General features: G+C 42.6%; 1 protein-coding gene across 1 annotated transcript; it reads left to right on the top strand.

Annotated features, from left to right (window-relative positions):
• The first annotated feature begins 2,529 nt into the window (after nucleotides 1-2,529).
• LOC128416019 (green-sensitive opsin) lies at nucleotides 2,530-15,849 on the top strand. The gene is made up of 5 exons (XM_053393016.1): nucleotides 2,530-3,051; nucleotides 8,735-8,903; nucleotides 13,297-13,462; nucleotides 14,587-14,826; nucleotides 15,354-15,849. The coding sequence occupies exons 1-5, from the start codon at nucleotides 2,691-2,693 to the stop codon at nucleotides 15,483-15,485; spliced, it is 1,068 nt and encodes a 355-aa protein (XP_053248991.1). The 5' UTR covers nucleotides 2,530-2,690; the 3' UTR covers nucleotides 15,486-15,849.
• Nucleotides 15,850-17,341: the final 1,492 nt, after the last annotated feature.

The following is a 17,341-nucleotide window of genomic DNA, read 5'->3' on the forward strand; positions in this document are numbered from 1 at the left end:
ACACGACTAAACAACTAAACAACAACAAATGGGAAGGTTGAGCCACTGGTTTCTGGATAATTGGGAAGGTAACCAACTTGAAAGGTGTGGACTGCTCAGACACCGATTCCTTAGATGCATGTTCCATAGATGCTTATGGCAGATAAAAGAGGACGTGTGGCACACAGAGCCATTGAATAACTTTCCTTCTTGCACATTTAATGGCAACCTGTCAAGAGGATATTAGAAGCAGCAGCCAAAGAGCTTCTAAAACCCTCCAATCCCTGCAAAGCTGCATGGTGATGGATTGGCACCTCATTTCCTGAGGAGGAGTTTTGTCAGGGCAGGGAAGGTGAGCGGCAGGGGAAGAACCCAGTGACCTTCTTCAAGTTTCCAGAGAGATGGCCAGAATACCAAATGGAGCCCTGCCTCTATGTTGGGACATAAAGCAAACTTTCTTGTTACTTTCATTCAGAGCGTATGACTGAGACTGCATTGGGGGAAAATACTACCTGCAAATCAGTGAAGGGTGCCCCAGAATTCCATCATGTGTGAGAGAATGGAGTAGGGATTCTGTTTTCTGATTCCAGGGATTGGTGTTTAGGGTCTTTTCTGGAAAAGCTCCACAGGCTGTTTGGTTGGGTACCCCAGAGCTCACAGAAAAGAAAAGGAAAAAATTAATGAACTAGACCAAGGAAAGGAAATCTTAACATTCTAGTGCTATTCTTTTTTTTTTTTTACAGTGTAATCCTGGTGAGGACAGTGTGAAACTGAATGATTAATATAGTACCAGAAATGTCAGATTCCATGTTTCACACCTTTGAACAGCTACAGCATGGCAGATGGCCTATCCCTGTGCTTCAAGCATCTGTAGCACGGCCCATCTCTGACATACTTTCCATAGTCTTCCATCTGAGATTCAACTTCTGCTAAATTAGGCTAAGGTATTACACTAAGTGGCAAAGCGTAAGATTACAAAGTGCAAAGAAGATCCCCAATAAGAAAATAGATGACCCTTGCCAGCTACACTTTGAGAAATGCTGAAGTAGGTCATGAGGAAAGCTCATCTACAGAGGTGAAGAACACGCCCCCCCCCCTGGATCAAATAAATACAAAGTATTGGCACAAACAAAGTCAAAAACTGGAGAACTAGGGTGGATAGGGTGTTGGACTGGTAGATCCAGGTTCAAATCTCCATTCAACTGTGAAACTCACTGGGTGACCTTAGGCCATTCTCACTCTCAGACTAACCCACACCACAGTGTCATTAGAATGCAAAGAACCATGTATGACACCTAGAACTCATTGGAGGAAAGTTGGGAGATACATGTAACCAAACAGCAGCAGCAGCAGCAGCAGCAGCAGCAGCAGCAGCAGCAGCAGCAGCAGCAGAGTGTATGTGAGAAAAGGTTGTGGTACCAACATATTCTGGTTTCTGATTTTCTACCAGAGATATATTCCTCTGACGGTACAGAATAATTACCATGTTTGCCCCAAATCAGGGTTTCAAAAGCATTTGGCAGCCCTCAGCACTTCCCACCACACCCTCCGTGTTATCAAATTTATTTATTTATACTGACAGCTTTCCCTCCACCAAATGGCACCAGGGTGGGTTACAAAAATATCACAATTGATGTTAGTCCAAGGAGCAATAAAAACCATAAAATAAAACCACAAAGCTGGCCAATATCAGAAGAACAAAACAGCAACACAGAGCAGAAGTGTATAGCAGTGTACAGAAATGTGGGAAGACATACACTCAACCAAAGATCTGGGTAAAGAAGTGCATTGTGACCCATCATCAAAAAGTATACACTGGTGGTGCAAGACACACCTCGGGGCAGAAGCCATTCCACAGCCTGGGGACTACCAACAAGAAGGTTCGCTCTCAGGTGATGCCATCATTTGAACCTGTTTTGTTTCTAAATAGCATATGGTAATATCCTCAGCTCAAGATACTCTAAGAACACTGTCTTGTTATGAACTTGCCTAAACTTTGAGGTCCACATTAGAAGTTCTCTTCTGTGTTCCTCAGCTGTCAAAGTTGAGGGAATGATGAAAGTGGTAGTCCAATAATATCTGAAGGCACCTTGTTGACTATCTCTGGAGTTCTCTCTCTCTTTCGATTTGCAAGTTTGCAACCAGTTTGATTTTCATAAGGAAGGAATTGTATATCCTTTCATACGGGTGTATTTTTCTTTTCTTTTATGTATTTTGGTACAAATCTAACATTATTCTATGACAACTACCTGCCAGTCTAGCTGTCCCCCTCATCTCTAAATAAAACAAACCCTTTAAATAATATTAAACACTTAGTAGAAACTAATACGCCTTAGGGCAGGTTTTGGGGCCAACTAGCTGCTTAGAGGGTGCTTAAAACATCAGCCCCTCTCAATCCCATTGCCCTTGTCATATAAAGTTAGCCTAGACCCTAATCCTCCCCTCCCCTCCCCGCTCCTTCCTCTCCCTCCAGCAGGACTGGGCAGAGGGTATAAAAACCCCCTTTGGATCCTGGCTGCGCCAGCCCCGGGACATAGATGACGGCAGACGCACCAGCCCTGCATTCCCTTAGGGGATTTGCTATTTTTTTTAGAGTTCGTAGAAAAATAATCAAAGTTGGGGGGCGGGAACCCCAAATCGATTTGACTTAAAAACATAACAAAAAAGACAACCCCAAAACCAAAAGAAGCAGTTGATTAAATAAGTGAATCATGAATGGAACAGAAGGTATCAATTTTTATGTGCCTCTTTCCAACAAGACAGGGCTGGTGCGGAGCCCCTTTGAATATCCCCAGTATTACCTAGCAGAGCCCTGGAAGTACAAAATGGTGTGCTGCTACATCTTCTTCCTCATCTCCACTGGGCTGCCCATCAACCTCCTCACCCTCCTTGTGACCTTCAAACATAAGAAGCTACGACAGCCGCTCAACTATATCCTGGTTAACCTGGCGGTAGCAGACCTCTTCATGGCCTGCTTTGGCTTCACGGTCACCTTCTACACAGCCTGGAATGGCTACTTCATATTTGGTCCCATCGGCTGTGCCATTGAGGGCTTCTTTGCAACACTGGGAGGTAAGATCCACGAGGGGAGTAGTGAGCACTACTTTGTACCGAGTTAAAGGAGTGGTCCTCTTAACTCAGTATTGTCTTCATTGTTTGTCAGTGGTTCTCTGGGGGTTCAGACTCAAAATTCCCTGCCATACTGGGAGATGTCAGGAGATTGAACCTAGGATCTTTTGCAGATGCTCTAGAAATGAGCTATGGAAGCATTGCAAGGAAGTAGTGGCACATGACTAGCCAAGTGGTGGGGAGAAGCGGCATGGCTGGCTCAGCTTCTGCTGCCTATGTTGGGTTCACTTATCATCAGACATCTTGAATATGTGAACCTAAACACAGCTATCCTTTGAAATTTGTGCATCTCTGAATTTTGCAGTGCAGTTCTCCAACCAACCCAAATGTACAAAAATGTGTATGTTAGGGAGAAATGCCTATAAAATGCATACATTGGTGAAAATAATTATATTGGGGAAATTGCTTGCAAAAATGTGTACATTAGTCAATACATACAAAAATGTGTTTATTAGAAGAAGTTCTTCGTGAATTTTCATGAAGATTTTTTTAAAGAAAAGCTTATTGCTCCAAAAATGTACCGAACTCATTTTAAGATTGAGAAACTTAGGCAACCAAAATGGACAGTTTTGTCCATCCTGACCCATTTATGTATTTTTTTAAAATTTGAACTAGTGGTCAACTTCATTAAAATATGAATCCCCCTTCATTTGCTTCAACTATAATTACTAAAAAAAAAAAGAGAAATATTTCATTATTCATCATATCTACTGGTTCAAAGACTTGGGGTTGCTCATTTGACAAAATTCCTACCTAAAAAGCATTGTACACACTGCGACACATATCTGTGTGCAGTCATTGTGTATGGTAATCAACACATGATTTTTCCTACATGCAGACAGTTTCCATGTAGGTTGTGTCTCAACGATGGAAACCTGGTAGAGGCTGGTTTGTGTATGTCAGTGTAACATCCTCAGGGAAATATGAAATTCCACCTGTAGTAAGGAAGGCACAGTTCCAGTGAATGAATAGAAAATGTTGTGCACCCTAGATCCTTTCTGTTTTCAAGGAACATTTTACTTAAGCATTCCTACTGACAGGAGATTATTGTTTCACATGGGAAGAGAAGCGGTCCAATAAATAAATTCCAGTACACTAAACTTGCAGTAGGAGATGTTGCCATATGCTGACAGGAGACTCTAGCCCATAGGCTTCCAACAGCATAAAATGAATTGGGTATCTCTTCTGGCAAACCTATTGGAGTTCATTTAAGAACTGCTTCTCTGCATTGCAGGTTGCAAAAGAACATTATTACCCTATGGAAACCATTTCCCTTATGGAGTCTATGTGCTCTGTTGTTTCTCTGCTATCTGGAGAGAACACAAACTAAGCAATGCTGAATCTTTGGCCCTTGCTCTCTGGAATGAATATTTCAGGGATAAAACAGCTCCTACTTGGGCACATGGAACAAAGCCCATGCCTAGTTCAATCACACTGACATCACTCCAGGGCTAAACCAAGCCAAGTTTTAATATAGTTAACATATACTAGGGTTGCCATATTTCAAAAAGTGAAAATACAGACACAAAAGTTGTTGAAAAAGGAAAATCGGCAAAAACAACACTGACGATATGGGTTGCCATACATCTGGCCAGACATTTTATCAATTTTTGCCTGAACACTGCAGTATTCCAGGTATGTCTGGGAAATTCTGGATGTATGGCAACCCTATAAGGGTGAGGAAATATCTACGATCTTTATTATTATGTCAAGCCTGTGTGCGTGCAAAAAATAAAAGCACACATTTATTTTCAATGTGCATGCCATAAAATATATACAATTCTTTATGTTTGGAGATGCAGGTAGGCAAGGGGGAGGTATTCAACTGAAGGCAAATTTACCATTGATAAATGAAAACCTATCCCCTAACTAGATTATGAACCAAGTCAGTGTTGTTATTTCCTCTGCTTGAGAAGTATCTCATGTCCTACAAATTTCTCACATTTTGCCTAATGCTCAAATAGATGAAAAATGTCACTTCTTATTCCACTGGACACATCTCCAAAAGAGGCTCTGAAAGGACACAGCTGGTGCCGCATTATTCTCTGCACTGCCAAAGAAAACACTCGGCGCACATCTGCATGATGCTCCTTATGGGAATTGGAGGCAATCATGTAGAACACGGTCCTTAAAATCCACATGGTCTGGGGGGCTTTTCCTGGCATTGGGTTCCCTCTATATCACTTAAAAGGGCAACTGCAGGACCAAGCTGGGCTGTGCCATGTACCGGTACTTTACTTCTTGCTGTGGTCCTGAGAGGAAAACACCAGCCTGCTAATCATATGTTGCTTTTTCAGAATATTAAGGCTAATACTTGAACACACAATTCTCTCTAAGTTTTGGCTTGAAAAGGGAAGGCTTCAGTTGTTTTCTACATAGACAAAAAAAATCTAGTTATGAGTAGGAACTTGTAAATTTCACTGATTTCAATGTGAAGAAGTGGAATCTGTGCTTAATCTATATTACTGCAAAGCTGGAGCACAATCAGCTGATAAAATAATAACTAACATGGACATACCCTAAGATAAGCTATACATGCCAGTCCTTTTAAAATAAACAATCCAAACCATGATCATGGATTTGGAATGAGATAAAGCAGTTGACATTTGGAGAAAAATTGGTGCTGTGCCAGAGAAGAGGATGTTTTGTGTGTTTCAGAGGGATTGAGTTTCAGGGGGAAAGCCAGGATATAGGTAGCATAATAGGTACAGACAGAAGCTAACAGTAAACAGGCAGAGAGCAGGGAAGAGAGAGTCAAGGAAAAGCATGGCAAGAGCAAGAGAAGAATGAGCAAATGGATTCAAGGCACAGCCAAGGTGCTCCAGTTGGGAGCCATTGAACAACCTGCCAGTAGCATCTTCCTGCTTCCTGGAGTCAAAGGGAAGCCCAAGTGCTCTCAGGTGAGCTCACATTCCAAGATGGGGTGAGGCCATGGAGCAATTCCTGTGGACACAACTAAACATGACATGAGAGAGCCATGATCAAGGCTTCATGTGAACCTTTGAAAAAAGTGAATACCTCCCTAGTGAGAACATTCAGATTGGGACTGCAGTACTGGGATTGAGGCTTGCAACCCAATTCCATGTGGTTTTTCTGAACTAAAAATCAGCACCCTCTATCCAACATGCTATTTGCTCTCTGAGAGAAAAAACATAGCTACCCCACATCTTTCTTATTTATTTGTATTCAAAATGTTTATTCCATGTTCTTTAGACAGAAACACTCCCAGATGCTGATAAAAATAACATTTGAAACATGTATGATTTCCACCACAGGAAAAATAGCTTGGGAGAAGGGAGCCATTTTATTGGGGAATCTGCATGGAGGCAAAAATATACCAGATCACCATCCTCCAGCTGCTATTAGTTCTTTAAAAATCTGTGGGAGATCCCAATCTTGGATCTCCTGGTGGGTCAAACCTAATTGTGTCTAAAGTTGGTAGAGCTCCATCTGGTTCATGCTGATTTGGTTTGGAAATAACCTAAATGATTCTCTCTGTAATCAGGAAACAGATCACCTAATTTCAGATCCAATCTGAATTTGCTATTTCTCCCACAGCTGCAATCTTTGAAAGTAGTCTCTGTGCAAACAGATGGAGATAAGGGTTTCCTTCTATTTGCATATCGGCTGCTTTCAAAGACTGCACCTGGAAAAACTGCTGCTTTGGGGATAAAAGCCCTCTCTCATTAGGAGATCCATGGGGCAAGAGGGTTCCTTGAAGGGGATAGATGTTTATGTCACACCAGCAATTTTCCAGGATGCAGCCCTTCTAAGCAGGGTTAAGCCAGGAAGTCCTCTCAGCTAATAGTTTAATCCAAGCCAGAGAAGATTCACCTCTTCTTTGTGCTACTGAAGTCCTTTTTTGGGCCCAAGTTTGGCAAAGTTTATTGGCATCTTTAGTTGTGCTGTAAGAATGGCAAAGCAGTTAGAAGTCATCTTCAATGCTCTACACAAACCATCCCCAATAAACAACAACAGAAAAAGCGAAATAAGATAATATAGTCTGGGGCTTCTCTCAGTATTTTTGTGATGAAGAACGGGCTCAAAGAGACACCCAGTAGGAGCTCTGAGACTAAAGAAGTGACATTAAGAGCATCAAGAAAAGAAAAGTCACTTGTTTCTAGCTTGAGCTGGGTAAAAAAATCTCTGCAATAATAAATGTGCAACTTCAAAGGGTTCCATGTGTTTCTTTAGGAGCTGCGTTTAGCACATCTGACGATAGCCCTCCTCCCTTATCCATGTAGTGAACAGGGGTGATTGCAAGGCTGCTACTGGCTACACAGATGGGTTTTCTCTTTCAGTACTGCAGGATTCCAAGGCAAAAGTAATTCCCTTTCACAACATGTCAGCATTTGTTGCGCTTCTGGCTATGTGCTGTAGTAGTCAAACTGGAATCTGGAGCAGATTCACGAGTCCCAGAAATGTAACTGAGATTTGAATGCCGCGCCGCCTCCCCCAATGCTTTTCAAAGCAGAATCAGTGCATGTTGTCTTTATTCACCCACTAAACGAGCAACCTTCTCATGTAATTTAGTTGGCTAATCCAAACCAGCCAAGCTTGAACCCTAGCGAAATCTTCACTATCAGTTGGTAATGGTTGTGGTGTGTCTTGTTTGTTGGTCGGTAGATGTGGGACATCTCATCACACAAGGAGGGATAAACCAAAATGAAAAGAACTGGAGTCAAAGAGCTGGAGCAGACTAAATCCTTAGTAAGAAATGAGAAAGCTCCCATTTTAGTGCTGCAGTTAAGCCACAATTTTTGACCAAATTCTACACTTCTGTTTAATGCATCAAACTTGCCCCAGAATTTCCTGATGTGCACCCCCCCTCACATTTTCTCTTGCTTTGAAATAAATGAGTTGTTTATAAATGAGCATTGACAAGCGTTCCCTACATCAAGAGAATAATCCAAATGGTGATTATAAGGTCCCAATAGGATTATATGAAAAGGATGTGCGTATATTCAAATAATTACAAAACAAGGCACATGCATGTTTATGATGCAACAGGAAATTGTGAAGCATCACTTTACACTTTACACTTAAGACAAAAACTTGTCCTAGGTCCACAGGAAAACAACACTGTAAGTGAGATACCATCTTGGGCGGGGGAGGAAATCATGTTATATTTCAAATGGAGAGTGAAAAGAACAGTCTAGATATAAAAGCGGCAGCTGCCTTTCCAACATGAAACCCTGCATACTTATCACTGGATAATCACATGCTGGGGGCATTAATAGGCTTAAGGCACAGCCTTGGCTCAGATAATCCCCTGAGTTTTGATTACATTTGATAAAGAGATTAATAGGCCCATATGCTCATGTACACAATCAAAGGATGATAATACTTATACCACTGTTGGCATTTTGTCAGGAGCTTTTGCATCGCCATGCCGTGCACCACAGGTCTTGCAGACCATCTTCCATTAAATGTGGACTCAGATGATGTAATGTAAACCACAAGGCTCCTGATTCCCCATCCTTCACTGAAACCAGCACATCATGCTTTTGTGCTATCTTAAAAAGACCTGAATTAGGCAAACCCTCACAAAGGGCACCCAACCAACCTATATACATTAATTGCGTTTCATTGCTTTGTGTTTTTCTCTTCCCCTTATTACTTGCAGGTCAGGTTGCTCTCTGGTCACTGGTTGTTCTTGCCATAGAGCGCTATATCGTGGTCTGTAAACCAATGGGAAACTTCCGCTTCTCTTCCTCCCATGCCTTGATGGGCATTGCTTTTACTTGGGTTATGTCCCTATCCTGTGCATGTCCACCCCTTTTTGGTTGGTCCAGGTAAGTAAAAATGATAGTTTTGCATTATATACAACACTGGGGTACTATGTTGCACTGACTAAATAGTGAAATCCAATTACTGGTAGTTAGGAACTGACTAGCTAAGAAGTAATTATGGAAACAGCTATAGACTTGATCTCTTTTCATAGGCATCAATCCCATTTACTTACCAAGGCTGGCACTTGGAGTACTGTACAATATCAGATATGGAAGCAGAATTGAACAGAAATTTTGGGAATGCCTGTATGTGCAATTTCCTTATATTCACATAAGAATGAGTAAATTTGAATGCATTTCCATGCATTCTGGCAAAAGTTCATCATAGAGATGAAATCACCCTGTTCTAGATTAATCTGGGGGCCTGTTGTATGATGATTCTATCAATTTCTGACATCAACTTCCAAATATTTCCCTCCCTATGGAATGCCCTCCCATCAGATGTCAAGGAGATAAAGAACTACACAACTTTTAGAAGATATCTGAAGGCAGCCCTGTATCAGGAAGTTTTTAATGTTTGAATTTTATTATGTTTTTGTATGCGTTGGAAGCCACCCAGAGTGGCTGGGGTATACATGATAAAATTATTATTATTATTAAATATCTCCATGGGGTCTCACTCATGGCAGACAACTGAGGCATCTCAGTTTGAGGCATCATTCTCATTAGAACCATTAATTCTCTAATTTCAGGCCCACTCACTCATGCAGTGAGAATGTGGGTGAGTTGAGTGGATAAGGGCAAAGTCAGTTTGGCATGCCGTAAAATTGGTTATATGAGGTCTTCACAAGTCACCCGGAGTCTTCTAAACTTTCCACTATTTAGTCTGAGAAGCCCAAGCCCTTAAGTGAAGGGGGTGAAGCGCCTGGGAGAGGAGAGATTCTCTGTACTAAGCTGAGAGTTTAGTGGAAGTGCTGGCTGCTTGTAATGCAATTGTCTAATGCCATGTCCCACCTGCTGTGCTCCATTTAACAGCTGCTTTCTCTTCTGGAGTGCCCGAGGCATATTTGTGCATGCATGCTTGCACATGTGCCCGGGCACACACACAGCATCTCTTTTAAGCACACGTGCACACAGAGACCATCTCTTTCTACTCCAGCAGCTGCTACAAATTAACCTTAGCTTTAACGAAAAGATGGTGAGTCCCATTTTAACAGCCTTGAACCATTCAGTAGATCCGTATGCATTTGTGTCATTCTCAGAGTCTGTGGGTTTCCTCGTGCAAGTAAGGGAAGCTGAGGTCATGCTTTTCAGATGTGGTGCTTAATCAATTGCCATTTACTTCTGAACAGCAATAATGGGAAGGAGCTGGGTGATAATCTGCATTGGGTCACCATGCCGGGCATCGTGAATTGCCTTAGTATTTGCTTACAGTTCAATGGAAAGACAAGGGATTTCTCTACCATAGAAGGCTGTCTATTCAGTATCTCCATTTCCAGCCTTCCAACACAGAAAAATTCCCTACAGCTTCCATTTAGCTTCCCAAATCCAAGGTTTGCACCAGCAAAGTAAAAGCAGTGACTCACACACCTAATCTTTTTCTTCACACACAATGGCCAAGATCCACAGAGCCCATGGGGTGCCCAGCAAGATGCTTGACTTTTTTTTCTTTGAACAGCAGCCTTTATGCTGCATCACAAACACCTTTGGAATTTCATCTCCATTTCAAAAGCAGTTTGCCATGGGGCATTGGAGGCCTGCTGTTTGAGAAACACAAATTCAAGCCCTTTTTGAAAAAAAGGCAATAGTTTGTGTGCCTCCCCCCCAATCTAAGCTGAACAGTTTTCTTCTACATCTGACCGTTTCTGGTCCTTAGTATATGGAAACACAAAATCAGTAGCCATTACTGAAAAATCTCACCATTGGTTGCAGTGGCCTAGGGTTGCCAGTACCCAGGGCCATGTGGGGGGGACGGACGGGACCTGGCAGAATATGCATGTGTTCATCTGCCTAATGGCATCTGCACCACCCAGGAGATTGCCCACCCAGGAGATAAGAAAAGAGAAGTTGTCCAGTTGTCTGGAGAGGTCACCTCTTGGTTCCCATGGAGAAGCCATTTTCAATGGACCCCAGCGATGGAAGCACGTAGCTGTATTGAGGCAACAGTGGGTGTTGAAATTTTGTGCCTCTAAGAATTTTTCGCCTGGCGGAACTGCCCCTTTGTCCCCCCATTGGTGGTAAATCTTAACTGCAGTCCTGGACATACTGGTGAATTTTAGTAATTTTCATGGAGTGCTAATGGTGTTCAGGTCAACAGACCTCTCCCATATGTACAAGTGGAAAGTATCAGTATTTAATATATTAGTGCCTTATCAAGCAGTAATGCTCTAGCATGCTCTTTTATTATTACACACTATGTTACATGCAGCTCAAGTGAACACTTAAGACTAGGCTTCCACAGCTCTGCTTCCAAAGCATTGTTTATAATTCTATTTACAACTTAGCTGTGTGCTACTTAGGTATAAGGACCTGGCAAATGGGCACTTCGATACTCCCCTGCTCCACTTCCTTTGGCAGCTGCAAATTACAGACTCCTTAGAGTTAGCAGTGCCCTCAAGGACCCACATAATCTCTGTTCCCTTCCTCATCTGCTTGCCACAATGTGATCAGGTGTCTGACAAGTTCAACCACACGCACTCAGCTGCGCAGAGATTAGACTAAATCGATAGTTCCCCGTGGGAGGCAGCGAGCGTCACAACAAACTGATGTTATACATCCAACTGCAACATGCCGGCTTGGAGCGCATTGGGAATGTGTTCAACTCATTTGTTGCCTCCTTCCAAGTGAATATACATGATGGCATGGCATTGTCCCTGTGAGACTAGGAGCAGGAGGCACCGGGTCCCCCAGAGAATAAAGCCGGTGATCCCTGCATGTGGTGTCATTGCTTGAATATGACAGTGTTCCCTAGACATTTTAATTAATCATAAGACTTTCAGTTGATGACTAGATCAGATTTGCCTGTTTTCTATTCTTTTTCTATTCTTTTCATTCATTCAATGTATTTATTTAGCAAATTTTTGTATACCACTTGATTGTACCACCCTATAAATGAAACATAAAAATTCTTGATAAAAACAGTTAAAAGCAGGCATTTAAAAACATTCAAAGATGTTTAAAATCAACACTAGCTAGAAAGAGATAAAACACATGTAACTTATACTGGTGAAATTCAGTGTAGCATATATGCATGGCTAATGAAATCCCCCTGCGTAAGAGGAATTTCCCTCCTCTCTTTTCCTCTGTGCTCCCTAAACCTGTTTCAGTTCTGACTCTGCCAGCTACTGGTTTTGGTTCCACCTACCAATAGCATGTGGACCTCCACAGATCACCGTCAAGGGAATGTGGTTTTTGACAGAAAAAGGTTGCCCACTCTTGCTTTAGAGTAAGCAGGAGGTGGTTATATATCACTGGATGTACAGTGGTACCTCAGGTTACAGACACTTCAGGTTATAGACGCTTCAGGTTACAGACTCTGCTAACCCAGAAATAATACCTCTGGTTAAGAACTTTACCTCAGGATGAGAACAGAAATCACACGGTGGCAGCGGGAGGCCCCTTAGCTAAAGTGGTGTCTCAGGTTAAGAACAGTTTCAGGTTAAGAACGGATCTCTGGAACGAATTGAGTTCTTAACCCGAGGTACCACTGTACCTCCTTTGTCAAATCATCTCCTGCCCAAAAATTCTGGAGACACAACTGATCTCGGAGAGAGGCACCAGGTGAGCAATCTTCCAGAAAAACACTATGGTCCCTTATTAGCCTACGATGAATATAGCCCAGGACTTCTCTGGATTGGATGGAAGTGCCTGGAAAGAACTGTGTGCTGAAAGTGGAACTCAAAGTTCACACTAAAGGATAGTGGATGAACATGTCTGAGACCAGGTCGAAAGCGACTATGGAATGCTGCAAGAATCTCTGGTGCATCTCTGAACTGTTGAAGGGAGATGTAGAAGGGAGTGCAAAGACAGGAAACTGCTAGAGAAACTTCACAGAAAGATATTCTGGAATTATAATGACTTCAGTTAATGCTATCAACTGGGAATCAGTGGAATCATCCTGAAACAATTTGCAGGCTTTCTTGCTTCCCTCGGAACTTCTTAGAGGCTGCAGATAAGTGAGCGCCTCCACATTAATGTTGAAATTTAGTTAATGGCTACTTAGGGAGGTGTGCAGTTGCTCTGAGAAAAGTTGTTAGTTTTAACTACATTCTTTGTGCTTCTTTTGAAACCCTCAGAAGTTTCACCTCAGAAAGAACCTCCAAATGTAGCTAACAATTTGACTTATAGGTGAAATTTGGTGGCAACAACTCTGCTTGAGCCAGTGACTCTTGTACTGATCCAAAGGCTTTGTGTAAGATAAACATCTTTACTGACTTGTTTTTGTTGTTGTTCACAGATATATACCTGAGGGGATGCAGTGTTCCTGTGGCCCAGACTACTACACCCTCAACCCTGATTACCACAACGAGTCCTACGTTGTCTATATGTTTGTCATCCACTTCGTTATCCCCGTGGTGGTCATCTTCTTTTCCTATGGGAGACTCATATGCAAAGTCCGAGAGGTAGCGTATCTCCCTCCACACTCAGGGTATGAGGAGGCAGAGGCCAAGAGCAATGAGGTGTACACTGGACTGTCTCAGGGATGCTGCAGGCTGGTTCCACCTTGATGGGTGGTCATAGAGATAGCTGGGCATGACTTCAGTGTTATATATGCACCTAGGTTTTATAGAGGCTCTATAAGGGAGACAAAATGGGAAGGTTACACACTTTGAATAGGCAAGATCAAAAGTCATTTGTAATATGTAATAGTGGAATTTGCATATCCACAAGAATGTCCAAATTGGGGACAACTTTCTAGGTGTACCTGGTCTGTTTTGTTGCTTCTCAGGCCACATTCACACCATACATATAAAGCAATATCATACCACTTTAGACACCCATGGCTTCCCCCAGAGAATTATGGGAGAGTTGTTAGGAGACCCTGATTTCCCCCCACAGAGCTACAGTTCCCAGAACTCCCTGTGAAACAGGATTGACTGTTAAACCATTCTGGGAATTGTAGCTCTTTGAGGAGAATAGGGGTCTTCAAACAACACTCAGAACCCTTAGCAGACGACAGCTCCCAAAATTCTTTGTGGGAAGCCAGGACTGTTTAAAGTGGTATCATAATGTGTGGTGTGAATGTGATCTGAGCCCTGACTATTCTAGGCCTCTGGTCTCCTGGAAGGGCCAATTCAGATATTAGCCTCTTACATGAGGAAATGTTTGAAACTCATTTTCCCACCACTTGTTTTGACCACTGGAAGAATATAGGAGATATATCAGAGAACTTACCTCCCCCAACCAAAAGGAAGTGGGGACTGGGACCAGTTCACAGCCACAGCTTCCACTTGCCAAAGAGAGAAACCAGCAGATAGACTTCTTCTGGTTGCCTGGACAAATGGAATCTGGAGTGGGGAAAGAGAAGATATGAGCACCAACATCCACTTCCCTGCAGGGAAGGACAAATGATGGAACAGCCTTCAGTTGCCAGTCCTGTTTTGGCTACTGGAGGACAACAGTCTACTGCCTTCTTCTGATGTTCAAGGCAACTGCAACTCAACTCTGAGGGTGATGTTGAAATAGCTCCATAGCGGCTTGGCTGGAGAGAGCCCTTTTGAGTCACTGTCTTCTCTTGCACCCCCAGGCAGCTGCTCAGCAGCAAGAGTCTGCAAGCACCCAGAAGGCAGAGAAAGAAGTTACCCGCATGGTGATCTTGATGGTGCTAGGGTTTATGCTTGCCTGGACCCCCTATGCCGTGGTGGCATTCTGGATCTTCACCAACAAAGGGGCAGACTTTTCTGCTACGCTCATGTCAGTGCCTGCCTTCTTCTCAAAGAGCTCGTCCCTTTACAATCCCATCATCTATGTCCTCATGAACAAACAGGTGAGATTCCCCCCGAATCGGGAAATGAACCCGACTTCCCCTCCAATAGACTCCATTCCCAACTTCTATGAATTTAAAACATTGCATATGCCTCTCTTAAATAATAACCTCAACCCCAGGTAGTGTTAGAAGTCCTCATTTGCAGGTTTTGGACATTACAGTTTTGAATGTTAATATAGCTCTCCTGATAAATGTCTGTGTCAAAGGGGGAACATAAAAACAATTAAATCTCAGTGGCTATCAGTTAACGTCAATTCCTGCTAACCAAGTCCAAAGTCCAAGTGGATGCAATAGTGTATCTTATTCTGCTACCTAGAGTTACTTGGAATGTCATACTGCCATTGAGTTGCTTCTCTGAAAACACATATTTGTGATGATGGTTAATATGCCTAGAGTTGACAGCCCAACGAGGCATGCAGAGACCCTCTGCTTTCTACCAGAATATCTCCCTTGCAGCTGAGCTTCTCTGACTGTGTGGTACACATTAATTGTTCCAGAGCATCTCTGTTCTCTTTTTCTCTTTCCAGTTCCGTAATTGCATGATCACCACAATCTGCTGTGGCAAGAACCCCTTTGGGGACGATGATGTCTCATCAACTGTATCCCAAAGCAAAACTGAGGTATCCTCTATCTCCTCCAGCCAAGTGTCACCTGCATAGGTTATGGACAGTTTGACCTTTGGTGACCTGCCACACTTTGGAATCAGGAAATGGAACTGGGCTCACTTAACTGAGCTCTGGTTTAAGAGTTCCTCTCACCCAATTTTTCTTTTATGCACAGATGTTGTATGCCACACACATACAGGAGTGCACAGTCTAGCATAACCCTTTTGATGGTATCTACTTGTAATCTATGTAATTCCCTCTCTGCAATAGTTGTGTGCATCCTATAACCATTTGTGCAAGCATTCCTCTGGGCAAATACCTGCCCATGACACCTGGGATAGCTCAGTCGGTACAGCATGAGACTCTAATCTCAGGGTCCTGGGTTTGAGCCCCACATTGGGCAAAAGATTCCAGCATTGCGGGGGGGGGGGACACACACACACACTAGATGACTCTGTAGATGGATGGACCCTTCCAACTTTACGATTCTATGATTCTATGTATTCAGCACACATTTGTGGAAATGGATATGCTCCTCATCACATTTATTTGTGTTGTTTGTACATGAGAACTGCAGTTTGTACAAAGGCCCTGTCGACTCACACCTCCCCGCTTGACACACAGTCAAAACAAAGCTTGTCTGCTCACTTGCACAGACAAAGAAAAGGAAATAAAATGTTCTCCATGTCACTGGATGCTGATGATGGCGGGGGTGACGGGAACTGACTTGTTAGGTCAAGGCAAACTGGGGTCAAACTTGGTCAAACAAATGTGCATGGCAGTGCAAGGGTGTGGTATTTGGCCAAAATGGTGAAGCTTGGCACGCAGCTCAGCTCTGCCTTCTTAGCAATGCTTAATGCTTTAAGTGCTGTGTGCAACTGCCTCCATTTGAAACAAAGCCAGAGAAGATGTCCGTATTGAGACTGACATTAGGAATCAGCAGCTCCCGGCTACTGTTCTTATAGGAAGATTGCTAGATCACTTAAGGGGCCACACAGGTTCATTTCTAGGTACTGAGTTTTTAAAAATGAACAAAAGCAGTAAGCCCACAACTTATGTACATTTAACTTGGGTGCATTTATCTTTGTGCACTTGGCATTTTAAAATAAATAAATAAGGGGTGGAAAGGAGCCCAGACTGGGAAAAAAGCCTTTGGCATTCTACCTGCCATTGAGCCCAATGTGTTTTGACTATATGCGATTTTGACTTTAGGTGCTATCCCTGAAATGCAACACCCATGTAAGCTGCGGGCTTACTGTAATCGCTTCTGCTTACAGAATGCAGTTATTAGGTTTTAACACTTCTCCAGATTTTGAGATGCAGTTTTTCACTAAAAAAGAAACCCAGAGAAAAATATATACCAGAATGTGTTTAAAAATGCCTATTTAAGCTTGAGTATCCAGAAATGTGTCTTGTGAAAAAAAAAGGTTATATGTGAACTTTCGTGCAGGTTTTTAAAATGCAAATTGATGCAGAAATGGATCACATGTGATTTATGAATGAATTTATGAAGGAATGCATGTGTTACTAACATGGAGCAGAAACAGACTTATCCATCCATACTTTTTACCACTTCACCATGGAACTAAACTATGTAGCACAAGGGAAGGCTAGGATATAAGATCAAGAAGCAATCTCTGCATTTCATTCAACAGTGGTTACAGCTAAGGAATGGTATGATTTGCTTTCTGTGTGCTTTGAGGACAAAGAGTGGAACAACCACCTGAGTTGTAGGTTCAGCTTTCCACATTTTCACCAAAGTCTGCTGGAAGGGAGGAAAGGAGGGAAAAGGGTGAATTATCACAGTGGTTGCTTTTAACCCAATGGAACAACGCTTTGTTTCTGGATAGTTGCTTTTAGTTCAGGGTCTCCCAACTTTTCTGGGACCAAAGGCACACGTGGCAATCTGA

This window comes from Podarcis raffonei, chromosome 6 (assembly GCF_027172205.1).
Source record: "Podarcis raffonei isolate rPodRaf1 chromosome 6, rPodRaf1.pri, whole genome shotgun sequence".
NCBI classification, from domain to species: Eukaryota; Metazoa; Chordata; class Lepidosauria; order Squamata; family Lacertidae; genus Podarcis; species Podarcis raffonei.